This window comes from Manis javanica, chromosome 2 (assembly GCF_040802235.1).
Source record: "Manis javanica isolate MJ-LG chromosome 2, MJ_LKY, whole genome shotgun sequence".
Classification (NCBI taxonomy): Eukaryota; Metazoa; Chordata; class Mammalia; order Pholidota; family Manidae; genus Manis; species Manis javanica.
Window position 1 is genome coordinate 179,642,036 of NC_133157.1, and position 23,902 is coordinate 179,665,937.

At 37.9% G+C, this 23,902-nt stretch overlaps 1 protein-coding gene across 7 annotated transcripts in view; it reads left to right on the forward strand.

The window, feature by feature from the left end:
- The window catches only part of DPY19L4 (dpy-19 like 4), an 83,552-nt gene that overhangs the window by 45,774 nt on the left and 13,876 nt on the right, over positions 1-23,902 (forward strand). For all 7 annotated transcript variants that reach the window (XM_036995518.2, XM_073229847.1, XM_073229849.1 and 4 more), the window contains 2 exons: positions 15,556-15,676; positions 23,465-23,521. In XM_036995518.2, coding sequence (XP_036851413.2) covers positions 15,556-15,676; positions 23,465-23,521 — 178 coding nt within the window. The remainder of the gene's footprint in view (positions 1-15,555; positions 15,677-23,464; positions 23,522-23,902) is intronic.

Below are 23,902 nucleotides of genomic sequence, written 5' to 3' on the forward strand. Positions count from 1 at the left end.
ATGAGCATAAGATAGATTTCGACTTACTTGTGTGTTCTTTAATTACTCTCATGAATGTCTCAAAGTTTTCAGAGTATAGGTCTTCCACTTCCTTGATTAGGTTTATTCCTAGGTATTTTATTCTTTTTTATGCAATTGTTAATGGAATTGTTTTCCTGATTTCTCTTTTTGATAATTTGTTGTTAGTATATAGAAATACAACAGATTTCTATGTATTAACTTTGTATCCTGCAAGTTTGCCAAATCCAGTTATTAGTTATAATAGTTTTTTGGTGGAGTCCTTAGGGTTTTTTATGTATAATACCATGTCATCTACAAATAGTGACAGTTTAACCTTTTCCTTACCAGTTTGGATGCCTTTATCTCTTTGTGTTGTCTGCCATGGCTAGGACCTCTAGTACTATGATGAATAAAAGTAGTGAGAGTAGACATCCTTGTCTTGTTTCTGGTCTTAGAGGAAAAGCTTTCAGCTTTTCACTATTAAGTATGATACTAGCTCTGGGCTTATCATGTATGGTCTTTATTACATTAAGGTATGTACTCTCTATGTCCATTTTGCTAAGGGTTCTTATCATGAGTGGATGTTGAATTTTGTCAAATGCTTTTCAGCATCTATAGAGATGATCCTGTGGTTTTTATCTTTTTTGTTAATGTGGTGTATGACATTGATTGATTTACAAATATTATACCATCCTGCATCTCTGGAATAAATCCCAGTTGGTCATGATAGATGATCTTTTGGATGTATTTTTGAATTGAGTTTTCTAATATTTGTTGAGGATTTTTGCATCTATGTTCATGAGAGATATTTGTCTTTAATTTTCTTTTTTTGTAGTGTCTTTGTCTGGTTTTGGTATTAGACTGATGCTGGCCTCATAAATAAGTTTGGAAGTATTCTATCTTCTACTTTTTGGAATACCCTTAAGAAGGATGGGTATTAGCTCTTCTTTGTATGTTTGGTAGAATTCAGCTGTGAAGCGATTGGACCCTGAATTTTGTTTTTTGTGAAGTTTTTGATTACCAATTCAACTTCATTGCTGGTAATTGGGCTGTTCAAATTTTGTTTGTTCCTGGGTCAGCCTTGGAAGGTTGTATTTTTCTAGGAATTTATCTATTTCTTCTAGGTTGTCCAGTTCATTGGCATCTAATTTTTCATAGTATTCTCTAATAATTTTTTGTATTTCTGTGGTATTCATTGTAACTATTCCTTCTTTGTTTCTGTGACTATTCTTCTTTGTTTATTTATTTGTGTGCTCATTTTTTTTGACAAGTCTGGCTGAAGTTTTATCTATTTTGTTTATTTTCTCAAAGAATCAACTCTTGGTTTCATTGATTTTTTGCTATTCTTTTATTCTTCTTTGTATTATTTATTTCTGCTCTGATCTTTTATGTCTCTCCTTCTACTAACTGGGTTTCATTTATTTTTATTTTTCTTGTTTAATTGTGAGTTTAGACTGTTAATTTGGGATTGTTCTTGTTTCTTGAGATAGGCCTGTATTGCTATGTATTTCCTCTTAGAATGGCCTTTGTGGCATCCCACTCTTGGACTGTCTTATTTTTGTTTTCATTTGTCTCCATGTATTGCTTGATTTCTGTTTTAATTTGGTCATTGATCCATTTATTATTTAGAAGCATGTTGTTTAGCCTCCATGTGTTTGTAGGCTTTTTTGTTTTCTTTGTATAATTTATTTCTAGTTTCATACCATTGTGGTCTGAGAAGTTGCTTGATACAATTTCAATATTTTTTAATTTATTTAGGTTCTTTTTGTGGCCTAGTATGTGATCTGTTCTGGAGAACATTCCATGTACACCTGAGAAAAATGTTAATCCTGCTGCTTTTGGGTGGAGTGTTCTGTAGATATATCTGTTAAGTCCATCTGATCTAATGTATTGTTCAGTGCCTGTATTTCCTTTTTTATTTTTTGTCTGGTTGATCTATTGATGTGAGCAGTGTGTTAAAGTCCCCTAAAATGAATGTGTTACAATCTCTTGCCCCCTTTAATTCTGTTAGTATTTGCTTTACATATTTAGGTGCTCCTATGTTGGGAGCATAGGTATTTACAATGGTTATATCCTCTTGTTGGACTGACCCCTTTATCATTATGTAATGTCCTTTGTCTGTTACTACTTTCTTTGTATCAAAATCTATTTGTCTGGTATAAGTACTGCTACTCCTGCTTTTTTCTCTCTATTGTTTGCATGAAATATCTTCTTCCATCCTTTCACTTTTAGTCTGTGTATTTCAGTCTGAAATGAGTCTCATGTAGGCAGCATAGAGGTGGGTTTGTTTCTTTATCATTCTGCCACTTTATAGGGCTTTTGATTGGTGCATTCAATCCATTTACATTTAAGGTAATCATTGATAGATATGTACTTATTGCCATTTTATTGTTTTCTGTTTGTTTTTATAACTCCTCTCATATTCTTCTCTTGTTATTTGATGGTGTTCTTTAGTGTTGTGGTTGGATTTCTTTTTTACTTTTTTGTATATTCATTATAGGCTTTAGGTTTGTGGCTACCAAATGTTCAAGGATAGCTCCCTGACTGTATAATAATCTGTATTAAGTTGCTGATTGCTCTGTCTCAAGCACAATCTGAAAGTACTTTTTTTCTTATTCCTTCTCCACACTTAATGTATTAGATGTCATAATCTGCACTTTCTGTGTATCCTTTGGCTGATTTTGTATATAGTTAGTTTTGCTACTTTTGTTTTGTTCTAATTTCATACTTAGTTGGTAATTAATCGGTCTACTACCTTTACTGTTTAATTTAACTGTGAAAACTATTTAGCCTTAGGAACATTTCCATCAATGGCAGTCCCTTTAAATTATCCTGTATTATTGGTTTAGTTACAAATTCTTTGAGCCTTTGTTTACCTGGAAATTGTTTAATCTCTGCTTCAAATTTGAATGATAATATTGCTGGGTTTAGGATTCTTGCTTGAAGGTCCTTCTGTATCAGTACATTAAATATTTCATGCCACCCCCTTCTGGTCTGTAAGGTTTCTGCTGAGAGGTCTACTGATAGCCTGATAGGGTTTCCTTTATAAGTAATATTTTTTGTCTGGCTGCTTTCAGTATTCTCTTATTATCCTTAATCTTTGCCATTTTAATTATTTTATGTCTTGATGTTGTCTCCCTGGGGTTCCTTTCATTAAGGGCTCCCTTTACTTTCATGACCTGAGTGTATATTTCTTTTCCCAAATTGGGGAAGTTTTCAACAGGTATTTCCTTAAAGAGACTTTTCTATCTCTTTGTTTCTCTCTTCTCCTTCTGGTAACCCTGTTATGTGAATATTGTTTCATTTGGATTGGTCGCAGAGTTCTCTTACTATTCTTTCATTCCTAGAGATCCTTTTTTCTCTCTCTTCCTCAGCTTTGTTGTGTTCCTGTTCTCTAATTTTCATCTCATTGATTGTCTCCTCTATTGGCAGCAATCTGTTATTTATTCCCTCCATTGTATATTTTATTTCAGTTACTGTGTTCTTCAGCTCTTTTATCTCTTTGTTGAAGTCCTCCCTGGGATCTGTAATACATTTCTGCAGATCAGTGAGATATTTATGACTTTTACTTTGAAATCTTTATCAAGAAGATTGGTGGTCTCTGTTTCATTTAGTTCTGTTTCTGGTGTCTTATCCTGCACTTTTGTTTGGAACATGTTCTTCTGCCTCCTCATTTTGTCAGGGTTTCTATGTTTCTTCCTTTGTGTGAGATGGCTCTGCCATGCTTCCTGGTCTAATGAGTAATGAGTAATGGCTTTATGAAGAAGGCATCCTGTGGTACCCAGAAGTTCAGAACCCTTTCCTCTCCACTGCCTGCTTCTCCTTTCCTGTGAAACCCTAGTTGCTGTTGGTGGGCAATGGGTGGGGTCGCCTTTATGTCTGTCAGCAATGGTTCATCTCAGTATGCTGAGGCTGGTGGTTTGCCTCAGCTGGGCCTATGTGATCAGAGCAGTGGCTTCTGCTGGGATCATTGTGGGCAGGGTCACCCTCTGCCTGTGGTGCAGCAATGGCTGGGCTGCTTGGTTAACAGGGGGTGGTAGGGGGGGTCTCATGGTGAGTTGCGCAATGGCAGGGCGCCCAGGCTTGTGGAGGCAGCACCGTTGGCACAGTGGGCAGGATACCAGAGTGTGCAGCAAGCAGTGGTAGCAAATCCCATGGTGGGAGGCTGGGCTTGCAGCGGAGGCAGCTATGTGCACCAGGGTGGTACACAGCTGCTATAGCAATGAGTCGTTCAGGCGCTCCCTAGCAGCAGCGAGGTGCTCAGCACCAGGCTTGGCTGCGTGTGGGGAGGAAGGAACTCTCAGAGCTGGCTCCTGCCTCCCCAGTTGGCCAGAAACAGGGCTGTGAAAGCTGGGAGAATCTCACTGTGTCCACCAGTCAGCAAAGTTCGATGCTGCTGGGCCAAGTGGGCTGACTCGTCAGCGGTGCACAGAGAAGCGCCTGGGGGCTGAGCCACCAGCGAGTGTCTGGGGCTCCAAAGAGTGCCCGACTTGTTAGACCCAGGTAGGACTGAGGAGATATCATATCATCCATCTGACCTTTCTCCTGCAGAGATAGCTCCTTCCAACCATCACCCCTGTGGCTCCCCTCCCACTGCTGGCAAGTCTTTTAGCTGCTGCCTCTGTGTTAGGTTGCAGTGGGACCAGCGCAGCATGTCTGTCCTCCACAGCTGACTGGTGTCTCAGCCTCCCAGAGTGTTCACACCACCCTGTTGTCCAGTCCTGCTAATCACCAGAACCCAATGTAATGTGGACTGGTGTTCCTGGAGCAGATCACCAGGGCCAGGTGTGCAGAATTCCTGGGCACCTGTTTTCTCCCTACACAGTTCTTCTTCCTCCTGCCTGTGGGCTGGGATAGGGGAAGTGCTTGGGTCCTTCTTCATCAGGGCTCTGCCCTTTACGCTGTGGACTTTTCTTCTTATCCAGGTGTAGGTGGCCACTGTTCTGCGGTCTTCAGTTCATTTTCACATTTAGTTGTATTTGCTGTAGTTGCCTCCTTGCTGTGTGTGGGAGGAGGAGGTTCTGTCTTGCCTCCCTACTCTGTCATTTGGAGCTGACTATTTTGCTTTGTTCTTATATTCCACAAATAAGTGAAATCATATGGCATTTGTCTTTCTCTGCCTGGATTATTTTGTAGAGCATAATATACTCTAGATCCATCCATTTTGTTGCAAATTGCAGTATTTTTTTTTTTTTTTTTTTGGTTTACTTACAAATTCTTGGTGAAATCAGATGTCTGATCCTTTAAGGCTGGTGGTTTTCTGGTCGATGAGCATATTTTTTTTTTTGAGAGGGCATCTCTCATATTTATTGATCAAATGGTTGTTAACAACAATAAAATTCTGTATAGGGGACTCAATGCACAATCATTAATCAACCCCAAGCCTAATTCTCAACAGTCTCCAATCTTCTGAAGCATAACGAAAAAGTTCTTACATGGTGAACAAGTTCTTACATAGTGAATAAGTTCTTACATGGTGAACAGTGCAAGGGCAGTCATATCACAGAAACTTTCAGTTTTGATCATGCATCATGAACTATAAACAATCGAGTCAGGTATGATTATTCGTTTTTTGGTTTGTTTTTTTAATCACTGAATCCCTCTTGCTGTGAACACTGCCAGACCATCACCAACAACTAGTCCATGAGCCTTCTATATGGACTAACCACCTACCCACCAGACTTCCTTGCTTTGCGTTAGCCCACTTTCTTTATCTATAGCCAATGTAAATTTAAAGAACTTTCTTACCTGGAGACCCATTATAAATGTCCCCTGTTTCTTGAGGCTAGAGGACAAGTTGTTTATGTTAACTGGCATTGCTGCTGGTAAAGCAGAAACTTCCAGGACTCAATCCTTTTTCTGATTTGTATCTGTAAAGGTTTGGCAAGCCCTTTTATTTCAGAGATCTTGGTTTCTGGAGTTTGGTTTATCAGAGCTTCTATGATCTTTTCAGGCATGCCACTTTCCCAAATCTTCACGTGTTCACCAACTGAAAAATTTTTAAACCCTTTCCTTTTGGGCTTTTATGGAAGCTTCATTACATAGGCATGATTGATTAAATCTTGGCCATTGATGATTGAACTCAGTTTCCAAGCCCTCTCCCATCCCTGGAGGGCTAGAGGTAGGACAGAGTTCCAACCCTGTAATCATGTGATTGACTCCACTGGCAACAGCCCCTATCTTTAGGTACTTTCCAAAAGTCACCTCATAAACATAACAAAAGACACCTTCTAACTCTCATCACTTAGAAATTGCAAGGGTTTGGGGAGCTGTGAGCCATGAGCTTTGGACCAAATATATATAGGAAATATGTTTTGAACATCTGAATGTTTCTTGCTCTGATTAAAGTTGCATTGGGGAGAACACTTCTTCATGTGTGACCAGAAGGGTTTCTAGTATCTTTCACTCTAAATTTAGCTTAGTCATCACACTGCCTGCCTCCTTGAATGGGCAGAGCTTTGGTAAGCCTGCTACATCTGTACACACCCAACTTGCAAAAGGAAGATTCACAATGTAGAAGCCTAGAAGTGTTTGAGCTGGGAATGCTCAGTTCTTCATCTCACACTCACAAATCATATAATCACTGCATGAGGAGGAGTGTTAAGGCTCTGAAGTAACGGATGGGAGTGGAAGTAGGGAGAGGTGAAGAATATTGATCTAGGACAAGATTTCTTAAGTTTAATTTCCTTTAATTATGAACAGAGATCCTGAATCACAGTCATGTTAGCACTACCTGTTTTGCTTTTCCCAACAGTGTAGCTTCTTTCCCCTCTTGTTAATGTTTTACAGATACCTTGAAATATTGTTTCCATATATCACTACTTCAAAATTAGTCATGGTTAGACCTACATTACATATATGTATTATATTATTAATAAGGAATTACAAATATTGCTATATTACAAATTTATTTTTATTGTTTGATATCAATAATTCAATATAATTATTTTCCTTAGTAAACACATGTATTTTATTTTATGCATATAAAAACATTTTCTTATAAAAGGTCCATATACTTCATTAGACTGCTAAACCCATTGCTAGTGTGAATCTATTTATGGAACATGAAGTCAAAATAGTAGTTCACACTAATAGTTGGCATTCTGAAATACCTAATGAGGAGAATGAAGACATGTGATTAACCATGGATTTATTAAGTGATTCATGTCTTGATTCTCATCTCATTGCTGTGGAGTAGAATTTTAGAGCATGGGTTCCCTTTTTTCCCCTTCACTCTCTCCATTCTATTTCTCTCTGCAAAGAACCTTTTATTTCTCCCACCATTCTTCACTGTTGGATCTGGCATTTTAAATTCAAGAGTTTTTTTTAATATGTAATATGCATTATTCTATCATTCATCCTTAATTCTTTAATTTACTCACTAGACCTACAAGAGGATAATCAACAACTAAGTGCCAAGCACTCTACTAGGTAAGCAGTGGTGATGAAAGAGATTCTAAATCTAATCTTTCTTTTTGTTCAAAGAGTTCCTATTCTAGATAAGTAAGCTAAGGCAGTGAAGTAAAGCTCTATGAGCAAATATACAGAGGGTGCTTTGGTCACCTAGAGGAGAGGTACTAACTCAGTTGTGAAGGTTTGGTTGGGAAGCCAATTTAAGGAAGATTTCCTAAATGGGGATAGTCTTGAGACAGAAATAGAGATTGGTCAGAGTGGTAGTTTTCTCATGTTCCTGTGTGTGTGTGTGTGTGTGTGTGTGTGTGTGTGTGTGTGTGTGTGTGTGTGTATAATAATAATAATTTGGGCAGAATAACTGTTCTTTGGGAACTAATAGAATGGGATGAATATGAGGAAAGTAATGATTGAGAAAAGTTGAAGGAAAACAAAATTAGAGGAAGATAAGAAGGTATCATAATAGAATCTAGAAGGAATAGCATCAGAAATGGAGAAAAGGGGCCAGAACTAAGATATTTGGGAATTGGGACCTTAATAAGTAGTAGTAGGGACTTTGGTAGAAGGACTCTGAGAAAAGTTGCAACAAAGCCAAAGGAGGTATTTTTAAAGGAGGACATGATCAGAGACAGTAAAAGGTGAGGAAGGAGAGGTGAGTGTGGACTTCAAGGAGTCTGCTTGTAAAGGGAATCAGTCTAAGACAGCAAGTAGAGAGAGGGGTGCTGTTGTATAAAAAGGGAGAAACTTATGTGCCTTATGGGATAGAAACACTGAGGTTGTTCTGCAAACTATAGCAGGATTGCTAATCATATTTAGGAAAGTAGTAGGGAAAAACTGAGAAAGTGAGTCAAAACCATATTTCAGAGGGTTTTGAAAAACATTTAGATGAGTTTTCATTTATTTCAGTAGGTATTGAGAAACCACTAAAGATTTTTCAACAGAAAGTGTCAGATCATAGTTAGGTTTGAAGAAGACTTATCTGGCATGGTTGAAACAGAGGGGAGTCTAAAGAAAGAGATGTTAAAGCAGGCTATTGCAATAAAATGGGAAGAAAGGGGTAGGCACAGAGAAATCAGTGGATTTGGCAAAATGGTCTAATCTCTAGAGTAGGGAGTTTGTATTCCTGGGAATGTTCTCTACATTATTGTATGTATTATTTACAAGGGGATGTATGTATTATTTACAAGGGGATGACTAGTGTCCCCTAGAGCTATAATCCAGATTCTGGTATTGATTCTGGCTGACTGGAAGAATAGGTAGAGATTTTCATAAATGGAGAAGAGGTGGTATTGGTTGAGCAGAGGAAACTAACATAATTCCTCTGTCTACATGTTTTCTGTACACACATCCACTACTTCTCTCAAGGCCTGAGTTACTATGCATTTTTTTAAAACATTCATAAGTACATGCTTCTCAAATAAATCATTTTGCTTTCACATCCTAGACCTTCTATCAATTTTTTTCTCTTTATTCATTTATTTATTTATTTTTATTCATTCATTCATTCATTCATTTATGTTTTTTATTAAGGTATCATTGATATGTACTCTTATGAAGATTTCACAAGAAAAACAATGTGGTTAGTACATTCACCCTTATTATTGAGTCCGCCCTGCCCCATTGCAGTCACGGTCCATCAGTGTAGTAAGATGCCACAGAGTCCCTGCTTGTCTTCTCTGTGCTACACTCTTCCCCATAACCCCCCACACACCATGCACACTAATCATGATACCCCTCAATCCTCTTCACTCTCCTTCCCCCACCTGAACTCCCTCACCCCTCCCCTTTGGTAACCGCTAGTCCATTCTTGGAGTCTGTGAGTCTGCTGCTATTTTGTTCCTTCAGTTTTGCTTTGTTGTTATACTCCACAAATGAGGGAAATCATTTGGTATTTGTCTTTCTCTGCCTGACTTATTTCACTGGGCATAATACCCTCTAGCTCCATCCATGTTGTTGCAAATGGTAGGATTTGTTTCTTATGGATGAATAGTATTTCATTGTGTATATGTACCACATCTTCTTTATCCATTCATCTACTGATGGGCACTTAGGTTGCTTCCATATCTTGGCTATTGTACATAGTACTGCAATACACATAGGGGTGCATATGTCTTTTTGAATCTGACAACTTGTATGCTTTGGGAAAATTCAAATGGTATTTCTATTTTTAGGTTTTGGAGGAACCTCCATATTGCTTTCTACAATGGTTGAACTAGTTTACATTCCCATCAGCAGTGTAGGAGGGTTCCCTTTTCCCCATGTCCTCACCACTATTTGTTGTTCCTAGTCTTTTCAATCTTGGCTATCCTAACTGGTGTGAGGTGATAATCTCATTGTGGTTTTAATTTGCATTTCCTTGATAATTAGACATGTGGAGCATCTTTTCATGTGCCTGTTCGCCATCTGAATTTCTTTGGAGAATTTTCTGTTCATATCCACCACCCATTTTTTAATAGGGTTATTTGCCTTTTGGGTGTTGAGGCATGTGAGTTCTTTATATATTTTGCATGTTAACCCCTTGTCAGATATGTCATCTACAAATATATTCTCCCATAATATAGGATGCCTTTTTGTTCTGCTTATGGTGTCCTTTACTATGCAGAAGCTTTTTAGCATCATGTAGTCCCACTTGTTCATTTTTTGCTTTTGTTTCCCTTGCTTGAAGAGATGTGTTCAGGAAAAAGTTGCTTATGTTTATATTCAAGAGATTTTTACCTATGTTTTCTTCTAAGAGTTCTATGGTTTCATGACTTGCATTCAGGTCTTTGATCCATTTTGAGTTTACTTTTGTCTATGGGGTTAGACAATAATCCAGTTTCATTCTCTTGCATGTAGCTGCCCAGTTCTGCCAACACCAGCTGTTGAAGAGGCTGTCATTTCCCCATTGTATATCCATGGCTCCTTTATTGTATATTAATTGACCATATATGTTTCGGTTAATATCTGAACTCTCTATTCTGTTACGTTGGTCTGTTGGTCTGTTCTTGTGCCAGTACCAAATTGTCTTGATTACTGTGGCTTTGTAGTAGAGCTTAAAGTTGGGGAGCATAATCCCCCCAGTTGTATTCTTCGTTCTCAGGATTGCTTTGGCTATTTGGGGTCTTTTGTCGTTCCATATGAATCTTTGACCTATTTGCTCTAGTTCATTGAAGAATGCTGTTGTAATTTTGATAGGGATTGCATTGAATCTGTAGATTGTTTTAGGCAGTATGGTCATTTTGACAATATTAATTCTTCCTATCCATGAGCATGGGATGTGTTTCCATTTATTGGTATCTTCTTTAATTTCTCTCATGAATGTCTTGTAGTTTTCAGGGTATAGGTCTTTCACTTCCTTGGTTAGGTTTATTCTTAGGTATTTTATTCTTTTTGATGCAATTGTGAATGGAATTGTTTTCCTGATTTCTCTTTCTGCTAATTCTTGAAGAACCAGCTCCTTTCACTGATCGTTTTTATTTTTATTCTCCTCAATTTTTAAAACTTATGCTCTAATCTTTATTATGTCCCTCCTACTGACTTTGGGTCTCATTTGTTCTTGTTTTTGTAGTTTTGTTAATTGTGAGTTTAGTCTGTTCATATGGGATTGTTCTTTTTTCCTGAGGAAGGCCTGTATTGCAATATACTTCCCTCTTAGCACAGCCTTTGCTGCATTCCACAGATTTTGCAGTGTTGAATTGTTGTTTTCATTTGTCTCCATATATTGCTTGATCTCTGTTTTTATTTGATCGTTGATCCATTGATTATTTAGGAGCATGTTATTAAGCCTCCATGTGTTTGTGGGCTTTTCAGTTTTCTTTGCATAACTTATTTCTAGTTTCGTACCTTTGTGGTCTGAGAAGCTGGTTGGTGCTATTTCAATCTTTTTTAATTTACCGAGGCTCTTTTTGTGGTCTAGTATATGATTTATTCTTGAAAATGTTCCATGTGTACTTGTGAAGAATGTATATCCTGCTGCTTTTGGGTGGAGTGTTCTGTTAGGTCTGTTAGGTCCATCTGTTCTAGTGTGTTGTTCAGTGCCTCTGTCGCCTTACTTATTTTCTGTCTGGTGGATCTGTCCTTTTGAGTGAGTGGTGTGTTGAAGTCTCCTAAAATGAATGCATTGCATTCTATTTCCCCCTTTAATTCTGTTAGTATTTGTTTCACATATGTAGGTCCTCCTGTCGGTGCATAGATATTTATAATAGTTATATCCTCTTGTTGGACTGACCCATTTATCATTATGTAATGTCCTTCTTTGTCTCTTGTGATTTTCTTTGTTTTGAAGTCTCTTGTCTGATGCAAGTACTACAACTCCTGCTTTTTTCTCCCTATAGTTTGCATGAAATATCTTTTTCCATCCCTTCACTTTCAGTCCGTATATGTCTTTGGGTTTGAAGTGAGCCTCTTGTAGGCAGCATATATATGGGTCCTGTTTTTATTACCCATTCAGTGATTCTATGTCTTTTGATTGGTGCATTCAGACCGTTTACATTTATGGTGATTATAGATAGGTATGTACTTATTGCCATTGCAGGCTTTAGATTCGAGGTTACCAAAGGTACAAGGGTAATTCCCTTACTATCTGACTGCCTAATTTAACTCACTTAGTATGCAATTACAAACACAAAGTAAAGGTTATTTTTTTTTCCTCTTTTTTCTTCCTCCTCCATTCTTTATATATTAGGTATCATATTCTGTACTCTTTGTCTATCCCTTGACTCACTTTGGGGGTGGTTGACTTGATTTTGCATCTGCTTAGTAATTAATTGTTCTACTTTCTTTACTGTGGTTTTATTTTCTCTGGTGACAGCTATTTAGCACTAGAAACACTTCCATCTATAGCAGTCCCTCCAAAATACACTGTAGAGGTGGTTTATGGGAGGCAAATTCTCTCAGCTTTTGCTTATCTGGAAATTGTTTAATTCCTCCTTCAAATTTAAATGATAATTTTGCTGGGTAGTGTATTCTTGGTTTGAGGCCCTTCTGTTTCATTGCACTTCATGCCACCCCCTTGTGGCCTGCAAGGTTTCTGTTGAGAGGTCTGATGATAGCCTGATGGGTTTTCCTTTGTATGTGAACTTTTTCTCTCTCTAGCTGTTTTTAATGGTCTGTCATTATCCTTGATTGCTGCCATTTTAATTACTATATGTCTTGGTGTTGTCTTCCTTGGGTACCTTGTGTTGGGAGATCCGTGCACCTCCATAGCCTGAGAGATTATTTCAGGGGAAGTTTTCAGCAATTACCTCTTCAAAGACACTTTCTATCCCTTTTCTCTCTCTTCTTCCTTTGTTAACGCCTATAATGCGAACATTGTTCCATTTGGATTGGTCACACAGTTCTCTCAATATTCTTTCATTCCTTGAGATCCTTTTTTCTCTCTGTGCCTCAGCATCTTTGTGTTCCCCTTCTCTAATTTCTATTCCATTTACCGTGTCTCCTAATACATCTAATCTGCTTTCAAGTCCCTCCATTGTATGTTTCATTTCAGATATGGAATTTCTTAATGATTAAATCTCTGTCCTAAATTCATTCCTGAGTTCCGGAATATTTTTCTATACCTCCATGAGCATGTTTTTTATTTTTATTTTGAACTCTCTTTCAGGAAGATTGGTGAGTTCAGTTTCACTTGGGCCTTTTTTCAGGTGTTTGTGAGATTTTGATCTGATCCAGGTTCCTTTGATGTTTCACATTTGTATGTGGTGGCCTCTAGTGCCCAGAAGCTCTACTCTCTCGAGCTGCTTAGCCTCTGGAGTGATGTCGGGGTTGCAGGGGAGTGGCACTGGTGCCTGGGGGGAGGAAAGAGCTGTTTCCTGCTTCCTGGCTGCTGTGCCTGTCTCCACTGTCAGAATCAGTGAGCCAAGCACACAAGTGTAAGTCTCTGTGCTTTGCGTTTGTAGCTGCCCTAGGCAGGGCGTCCCTCTGCCTTGCCTGATGCCAGGGCAGGGACTACCCGTTTACGAGCCAGTGCCAGCAGGCCAGGAGGAAGGCACAGCAGGCTGTGTATCATGGTGGGGCCGTCAGAGCTGAGTAGCCAACCAGGGGTATGGAGTGCCTGAAGCTCCTGAAAGTTCCCAACCTGCTGGGCAGAGTGTGCCTGGACAATTTTGTCCACCTATCCTTTCTCCTGAGCAGCAAGTTCTGTGCGATCCTTGCCCCTTTAGCAGCCCTCTTGCTGTTAGGAAGTCTCTCAGACTACCCACCTTTCTTTTGTCCCAGAGCAGCCGGATGTGGATCCCTGTTTTCCACAAACAGCTGGAATCTCAGTCTCTCTAAGTATTCTGCCTGTCTTAGCTTTCCAACCCCACTAATCTCCAGAGCACCATACAATGTAGGTTCATGCTTCCAAAGCAGATCTCCAGGGCTGGGTGTTCAGCAGTCCTAGGCTTCCACCCACTCCTCGCTCCATTTCTCTTCCTCCCACTGGTGAGCTGGGGTGGGTGAAGGGCTTGTGTCCCACCAGATCAAGGCTTTGGTACATTACCATGTTTCATGAGGTCGGCTCTTTTCTCCAGGTGTATGCAGTCTGGTGCAGCCTTCTTTCCTATTGCCCTTTTAGGATTAGTTGTATTAACTGTATTTTCATATTATATGTGGTTTTGGGAGGAGTTCTCTCTCTCACCTCTAATGCTATCATCTTTAATCCTCCCTATCAATTTTTTATACTTACTTGTTTCCATGTGTGCAATTTTATAAAATCTCAATAAAGACTTCCTTGTGGGGAGGGTGCAGAGATAAAGGTACAAAAATTCTCAATCAGAATGTAAGTTGGTCATGATCATGGTAGTACAGCATGGAGAATACAACCAATGATTCTGTAACATTTTCCTGTATTGACAGATAATGGCTGTGTTAGTGGGAGTGAGGATTTAATAATATGGGCAACTGTTGAACCACTGTGTTGTGTATTTAAACCCATATAAGATTGTGTATGAATGATACTTCAATTTCAAAAAAAATGGATAGAATAAACAAAAGACCTTGAGGGTTGTCGCCATGTCTTGATTTTCTTTTTCCCTCTCTAGTACCTTGATCAGCCCACAGAGCATGGTGAATAAATATTAATTAGATGAATCAATATTACTTTATTTTCCCCATTCCACAGCTTTGCTGTTTTATGAAACCATAATAGTTTTCAAATTAATACTCTGGTCTCAGATTTTTCTGGTGTCTTTTGAGTTTGACATGAAGGAATATGTCTTGGAAGATCTCGGTCTCCTTGGTATTAATCACAAAAGTTATCTCCTGAAATTTTATTTTTCCTTGATAATCTGTATGAGGCAATGACATACACAAATTTTTCTAGACTCTTCCTCTTCTGTATTCAGGGATATAACCTACAATGATGGTTCATTGTGTTTTCCTCTACAACTTACAGTATAATATACTGTCTTATTTGCACAAGTTTATTTTTCTGTATGCGTGGATTTTTATTATTTTTAATTTTGGAGGCCCAATTTTAATTTTTGTTTTTAAAAAACTAATCTCAAAAGTAACAATGTGGATCAAAACAAATCCAAATAAAATAGAAATATATGAAGTAAAAAATGAAAATCTTTCTATCTGACTCCTCAGAGGTCACCACTGTTAGCAAAACCTTTCCAGATGTTATTTTTTAGTTGTACTGTGTACTTACTTTTTTTCCCAAATACCACAAAACTAGGGTAACAGTATACATGAAATTCTGCGTTTTGCCCTTTTACTTAATAATTTATTTAATCAATACCTATTGAAGGACAGTTAGGTTTCTAATTTCTCTATTAAAACAGTGTACTGCCATTAAAACCTTTATATGTATATCTTTATAAATTATGCTAATATACCTATAGGCTAGATTAGTAAAAATGGGATTGTCTTGGGGTACTTAAAAATTTTAAAGTTCTGCCAAATTGCCTTCTGATAGGTATAACAGTTTATATTCTTTCCAAGATACAATATTATTATATCGTTCTTTATACTTATGTTCTTATTTTTATCCTCATTTAGTAACCCACATCTTGATTATTTAAGAAATAAATAACAATTTGTTGCTGAAAATTAGAAAGTCAGCTTTTTCGTTCTCCCTTAAAAGTGTGGCATTTTCACGTTTAGTAAGAAAGAACTCAGAAAAATCACATGATAATGATGTTCATGGAGTATCTCATATATGACTCCTTTTGTCTTTCTCAGCTTGAAATACCTTTGGACTCCTTACGTTTGCACGCTAGCAGCCTTTGGTGTGTGTTCTCCTGAACTTTGGATGACACTTTTCAAGTGGCTTCGATTACGAACTGTACACCCAGTATTGTTAGTAAGTCATTGTTATTTTGTGTTAAATACTTGATTCTCTTACAGTTACATAAATGCAAACCACATTGACAACAACTGTAATAGTATGAGTAGAAAAAAGAGATTCTATGAAAAACATTTTTTTATAATTTCTGATTATAAAAGTAATGTACATCAATGCACACAAATTAAAAAAGAAAAAGAAAAATGAAATAATGTGAGACTATCAAGAATTAATTTTTGTAATAGCTTTCTTGGTTTGACTTAGAGTCATCTGTTTTCAATATGAATAATACATTTCAATACAAATAATACATGTATAATGTGCTTGGAATACAGAGATAAAACGTGATTAATTTCATCAAGTAGATTACAGTCTCTTGGACATAAAAACAGATAATAGGAAGTATTGATAGGGTTTTATTGGAACACAGAGAAGGGCTACTTAATTTTTTCAGGAATTCAAAGAAGATTTTACAATCTGAGATTTGAAATGAGTTATTAGTCAAATGAAGGAGAAAAAAAGGTAGTTATGGTAGAAGGAATAAACATAGGTAGGCGAAGAACATAATATAATCAAAGGAAATAAAAACAGGCAAAGAAAAAAGCACAGTGTATTTAGTTTTGTTGGCACATAAAATGTGAGGTGGGAATTAAAGATGGCGGCATGAGAGGAGAGACAGAGGCTTCCTCCTAAAACTGGATACAATTAGAAAATTTAATTGGCACAACTAATCCTGGGAGAGCAACGGGAAAGAGGATGGCATCAGACTACACACACCTGGAGAAAAGAGCGCAGACCTCAGCGAACGGGGTAACGTACCAGAGCTGTGGCTCCGCAGGACCCGAGCCCCTTCCCCTACCTCAGCTCACCGGCAGGAGGAAGACAAACGGAGCAGGGAGGGAGTGGAAGGCTTGGGACTGCTGAATACCTAGCTCTCTGGAAGCACAAACCTACATTTCATGGTGCTTTCATGAGCCTCACATGACTACTGGGTTGGAAAGTTAATACAGGCAGAGTTCCTGGGGAGACTGGGATTTCGGCTGCTTATGGAAAGCAGGGATCCATATCTGGCTGCTCTGGGACAAAAACTTATACCTGTGTGCCCGGCCCACTGGCTCAGGCAGTAGAGACAGGCACAGGAGCCAGGAGGTGAGGAACAGCTCTTTCCTCCCCCCAGGCACCAGTACCGCTCCCCTGCGACCCCTGACATTGCTTCAGGGGCTCAGCAGCTCCAGAATAGAGCTTCTGGACACTAGAGGGCGCCATATACAAACATGAAATGCCAAAGGAACCTTGTCCAGAGTAAAATCGTTAATACAAGTCCCGAGAAAGATTTAAATGATATGGACCTCGTGGCTCTTCCTGAAAGGGCGTTCAAAATAAAAATCATCAACATCCTAATGGAGGTACAGAAAGACATCCAAGAACTCAGGAATGAATTCAGGCCAGAGATCCAATCGTTAACACGATGGAGGGTATTAAAAGCAGGTCGGATATGTTGGAGGAGACAATAAATGAAATAGAAACTAGAGAAGAGGAATACAAAGAAGCTGAGGCACAGAGAGAAAAAAGCATCTCTAAAAATGAAAGAATATTGAGAGAACTGTGTGACCAATCCAAGTGGAACAATTTTTGCATTATAGGGATACCAGAAGAAGGAGAGAGAGAGAAAGGGATAGAAAGTGTCTTTGAGGAGGTAGTTGCTGAAAACTTCCCCAATCTGGGGAAGGACATAGTCTGTCAGGCCATGGAGATCCACAGATCCCCCAACACAAGGGACCCAAGGAAGACAACAGCAAGACACATAGTAATTAAAATGGGAAAGATCAAGGATAAGGACAGACTGTTAAAAGCAGCCAGAGGCAGAAATAAGATCATGTACAAAGGAAGGCCCATCAGACTAACATCAGACTTCTCAGCAGAAACCTTACAGGCCAGAAGGGAGTGGCATGATGTATTAAATGCCATGAAGCAGAAGGACCTGGAACCAAGATTACTTTATCCGGCAAGATTGTCATTTAAATTTGAAGGAGGGATTAAACAATTTCCAGATAAGCAAAAGCGGAGACAGTTTACCTCCCACAAACTATCTCTGCAGTCTATTTTGGAGGGACTGCTATAGATGGAAGTGTTCCTAGGGTTGGATAGCTGTCACCAGAGGTAGTAAAATCATGGTAGGGAGGGTGGAGCAGCTGATTGCGAGGCAAATGCAAAATTAAGTTGACTATTCCCAAAGTCAATCAAGGGATAGACAAAAAGTACAGAATTTGATACCTAATATATAAAGAATGAAGGAAGAAGAAAAAGGAGGAGAAATAGAAAAGAACCTTCAGATTGTGTTTGTAACAGCATACTAAATGAGTTAAGTTAGACTCTTAGATAGTAAGGAAAGTAATCTGGAACCTTTGGTAGCTACAAATCTAAAGCCTGAAAGGGCAATAAGTACATACCTATCGATAATCACCTTAAATGTAAATGGACTGAATGCACCAATCAAAAGACATAGAGTCACTGAATGGATAAAAAACAAGACCCATCTATATGCTGCTTACAATGACTCACCTCAAACCCAAAGACGTGCACAGACTAAAAGTCAAGGGATGGAAAAAGGTATTTCATGCAAACAATAGGGAGAGAAAAGCAGGTGTTGCAGTACTAGTATCAGACAAAATAGACTTCAAAACAAAGAAAGTAACAAGAGATAAAGAAGGACAGTACATAATGATAAAGGGCTCAGTCCAACAAGAGGATATAACCATCATAAATATATATGCACACAACACAGGAGCACCAGCATATGTGAAACAAATACTGACAGAACTAAAGAAGGAAATAGACTGCAATGCATTCATTTTAGGAGACTTCAACACACCATTCACTCCAAAGAACAGATCCACCAGCCAGAAAATAAGGACACAGAGGCACTGAACAACACACTATAACAGATGGACCTAAGAGACATCTATAGAACTCTACACCCAAAAGCAACAGGACACATATTCTTCTCAAGTGCACATGGAACATTCTCCAGAATAGACTACATACTAGGCTACAAAAAGAGCCTCAGTAAATTCCAAAAGATTGAAATCCTACCAACCAACTTTTCAGACCACAAAGGTATAAAACTAGAAATAAATTGTACCAAGAAAGCAAAAAGGCTCACAAACACATGGAGGCTTAACAATACGCATCTAAATCGTCAGTGAATCAATGTCCAAATTAAAATGGAGATCCAGCAATATATGGAAATAAATGACAACAACAACACAAAGCCCCAACTTCTGTGGGATGCAGCGAAAGCAGTCTTAAGAGGAAAGTATATAGCAATCCAGGCACACTTAAAGAAGGAAGAACAAACCCAAATGAATAGTCTAATGTTATAATTACCAAAATTGGAAAAAGAAGAACAAATGAGGCCTAAAGTCAGCAGAAGGAGGGACATAATAAAGATCAGAGAAGAAAGAAACAAAATTGAGAAGAATAAAACAAAAGAAAAAATTAATGAAACCAAGAGCTGGTTCTTTGAGAAAATAAACAAAATAGGTAAGCCTCTAGCCAGACTTATTAAGTAAAAAAGAGAATCAACACACATCAGCAGAATCAGACATGAGAAAGGAAACATCACGATGGACCCAACAGAAATACAAAGAATTATTAGAGACTACTATGAAAACCTATATGCTAAGAAGCTGGAAAACCTAGAAGAAATGGACAACTTCCTAGAAAAATACAACCTTCCAAAACTGACCAAGGAAGAAACACAAAATCTAAACAAACCAATTACCAGCAAAGAAATTGAAGCAGTAATCAAAAAACTAGCCAAGAAAAAAACACCCGGGCCAAATGGATTTACCTCGGAATTTTATCAGATATACAGAGAAGATATAATACCCATTCTCCTAAAAGTTTTCCAAAAAATAGAAGAGGAGGGAATACTCCCAAACTCATTCTATGAAGCCAACATCACCCTAATACCAAAACCAGGCAAAGACCACACCAAAAAAGAAAATTACAGACCAATATCCCTGATGAACATAGATGCAAAAATACTCAATAAAACATTAGCAAACTGAATTCAAAAATATATCAAAAGGATCATACATCACGACCAAGTAGGATTCATCCCAGGGATGCAAGGATGGTACAACATTCGAAAATCCATCAACATCATCCACCACATCAACAAAAAGAAAGACAAAAACCACATGATCATCTCCATAGATGCTGAAAAAGCATTCAACAAAATTCAACATCCATTCATGATAAAAACTCTCAGCAAAATACGTATAGAGTACCTCAACATAGTAAAGGCCATATATGATAAACCCACAGCCAACATCATACTGAGCAGCGAGAAGCTGAAAGCTTTTCCTCTGAAATCGGGAACAAGACAGGGATGCCCACTCTCCCCCTGTTATTTAACATAGTACTGGAGGTCCTCGCCACAGCAATTAGACAAAACAAAGAACTACAAGGAATCCAGATTGGTAAAGAAGAAGTTAAAATGTCACTATTTGCAGATGACATGAAATTGTACATATAAAACCCTAAAGACTCCACTCCAAAACTACTAGAACTGATATCAGAATACAGTAGAGTTGCAGGATACAAAATTAACACACAGAAATCTGTGGCTTTTCTATACACTAACAATGAGCCAATAGAAAGAGAAATCACAAAAACAATTCCATTCACAATAGCATCAAAAAGAATAAAATACCTAGGAATAAACCTGACCAAAGAAGTGAAAGACTTATACCCTGAAAACTATAAGACATTCTTAAGAGAAATTAAAGAGGACACTAACAAATGGAAACTCATCCCATGCTCTTGGCTAGGAGGAATTAATATTGTCAAAATGGCCATCCTGCCCAAAGCAATATACAGATTTGATGCAATCCCTATCAAATTACCAACAACATTCTTCAACGAACTGGAACAAATAGTTCAAAAGTTCGTATGGAAACACCAAAGACCTCAAATAGCCAAAGCAATCCTGAGAAAGAAGAATAAAGTGGTGGGGATCTCACTCCCCACCTTCAAGCTCTACTACAAAGCCATAGTAATCAAGACAATTTGGTACTGGCAGAAGAACAGAGCCACAGACCAGTGGAACAGATTAGAGGCTCCAGACATTATCCCAAACATATATGGTCAATTAATATTCGATAAAGGAGCCATGGACATACAATGGGGAAATGACAGTCTCTTCAGGTGGGGCAAAACTGGACAGCTACATGTAAGAGAATGAGACTGGATCACTGTCTAGCCCCATACACAAAAGTAAATTCAAAATGGATCAAAGACCTGAATGTAAGTCATGAAACCATAAAACTCTTAGAAAAAACATAGGCAAAAATCTCTTAGACAGAAATATGAATGACCTCTTCATGAACATATCTCCCTGGGCAAGGGAAACAAAGCCAAAAATGAACAAGTAGGGCTATATCAAGCTGAAAATCTTCTGTACAGCAAAGGACACCATCAATAGAACAAAAAGGTACCCTACAGTATGGGAGAATATATTCATAAATGACAGATCCCAATAAAGGCTTGACATTCAAAATATATAAAGAGTTCACACACCTCAACAAACACAAAGCAAATAATCCAATGAAAAAATGGGCAGAGGAGCTGAACAGACAGTTCTCCAAAGAAGAAATTCAGATGGCCAACAGACACATGAAAAGATGCTCCACATCACTAGTTATCAGAGAAATGCAAATTAAAACCACAATGAGCTATCACCTCACACCAGTAAGGATGGCTACCATCCAAAAGACAAACAGCAACAAATGTTGGTGAAGTTGTGGAGAAAGGGGAATCCTCGTACACTGCTGGTGGGAAAGTAAATTAGTTCAACCATTGTGGAAAGCAATATGGAGATTCCTCAAAATGCTCAAAATAGAGTTACCATTTGACCCAGGAATTCCACTTCTAGGAATTTACCCTAAGGATGCAGCACTCCAGTTTGAAAAAGACAGATGCACCCCTACGTTTATCGTGGCACTATTTACCATAGCCAAGAAATGGAAGCAACCTAAGTGTCCATCAGTAGGTGAATGAATAAAGATGATGTGGTACATATACACAATGGAATATTATTCAGCCATAAGAAGAAAACAAATCCTACCATTTGCAACAACATGGATGGAGCTAGAGGGTATTATGCTCAGTGAAAGAAGCCAAGCGGAGAAAGACAAGTACCAAATGATTTCACTCATCTGTGGAGTATAAGAACAAAAGAAAAACTGAAGGAACCAAACAGCAGCAGAATCACAGAACCCAAGAATGGACTAACAGTTACCAAAGGGAAAGAGACTGGGGAAAATAGGAGTATAGGGAGGGATAAGGGTGGGGTAAAAGAAAGGGTGTATTATGATTAGCATGTATAATGTGGGGGGTGGGGGAAAGGGGAGGGCTTTGTAACACAGAGAAGACAGGTAGTGATTCTACAACATCTTACTATGCTGATAGACAGTGACTCTAATGGGGTTTGTTGGGGAGACTTGGGGTAGGGGAGAGCCTAGTAAACATAATGTTCTTCATATAATTGTAGATTAATGATAACAAACAAACAAAAAAGAATCCCCATAAAAAAAGAAATGTGAGGTGGGTTAGTCAAAAAGTGAGATTGGAGAAGTTGAGGATGGTAAGGTCACAGAGCCTTTGAATGTCATGCTATGGCACTTGGTGTTTCCCAGAGACAGTTGAAAGGCATTGAGATATTTGTGCATGGCCATGAGAGAGTCATACTTACATTTGCTTTCAGCTCACCCTTACCGTTCTGTGAAGGATAGACTTAAGAGTGACCTACTTGAGCTAGGAAGGAGTCTGTCACCCAGTTGCAGGCTATTGTGGATGGAAGTGATAAAAGCTTCAATTTATTGAGTGCTCACTGTGTGTCAGGTACTGTTTAAAGCTGTTAAATGCTTACAGATCCTGTTGATACTCAACACTTAAAAAGACCCTACTGTCTAAGTTTTATTATCTATATTTTATAAACAAAGAAACTAAGGCTTAAACTGGTTAAATAACTTGCCTGAGATCGCGTAGCTTATAAGTGTAGAAACCATGGTTCACACTCAGGTTTTTCAGACTCCAAAACCCATTCAATTTATACTGTGCTGTCCTGGAGTGGAAAAAAAAGGTTAGAAAACAAGATTAGTAAGGCCTGGTACTTGATTAAGTATGGTAAAATAAGAAAGAGGGGGAAATCATAGATGTTTCATAGGTTCCTTGTTTGTATGACTGTGGATCATGGGGTCACCAACAGACAGGAAAATAGGAAGAACAGGGTTTGGCAGGAAGATGGTGAATAATTATCTTTAATAACAGTCATGTTGTATTTTGCCAGTCTTTTTCCAGAAGATTTATATGTTCTTATTTTAACATACTAGTATATTGATATATGTTAGCTATTTTTCCTGTTAGTTCATTTTCTTTTTGATGTTGTTAGTTTTTTAGGTGGCAGTTTAGTATCCTTTGTAAGCTCTTCATAACTTAAATTCCTGGCACAATTGTCAAATACTGATCTGTGATTTGAAGTATTACTGTGAGTGTTACCTTATTTTCTGCCTTAAATTTATGTAGTAAATATGTATGTTTCACTTTACCTCCTAGTATGTCTTAAATTCATTACTTTTCACCCATCTCACTCTGTGAACGTCGTTCCATGCTGATTACATTTCTCTGACCAAAATCTTTGTAACTATAGGAATATTGATTGGTCATAGAGTTTCTAGTGCTTGTAAAGTACATTCTAAGATGTATTTATCCATAACCATTTTTGTCTTAATATTTTAGGCTCTTATTCTGAGCATGGCTATGCCTACTATAATAGGTCTCAGCTTATGGAAAGAGGTAAGAAAATCAGATTTTTTATTAAAATGTACTTTATCTATAAGGTAGTAATAACTTTATATATGTGGGTAGGATTACTTATATTGAGACACTCTTCTAACAAAATAAAGTGATATTCATAGGAATGCTTAATTTTTTATCATTAGGAACATGATAGAAGAGCTAAAACATTTTTTAGTATGCCATCTGATATGATTTTCTATAGTTCAATGTTATGAATTCAATTTATAATTGGCAAGGGAAATTGCTGAATAAGTAGTTGTTAACATTAAAAGGTGTTTTTGCAACTCCACAATTTAAACATTTATAAAATAATATAATTTCATTGGTTTATTGTAATGAACATAAAATAATTGCTAATAAATCTGTGAATTATTTAAC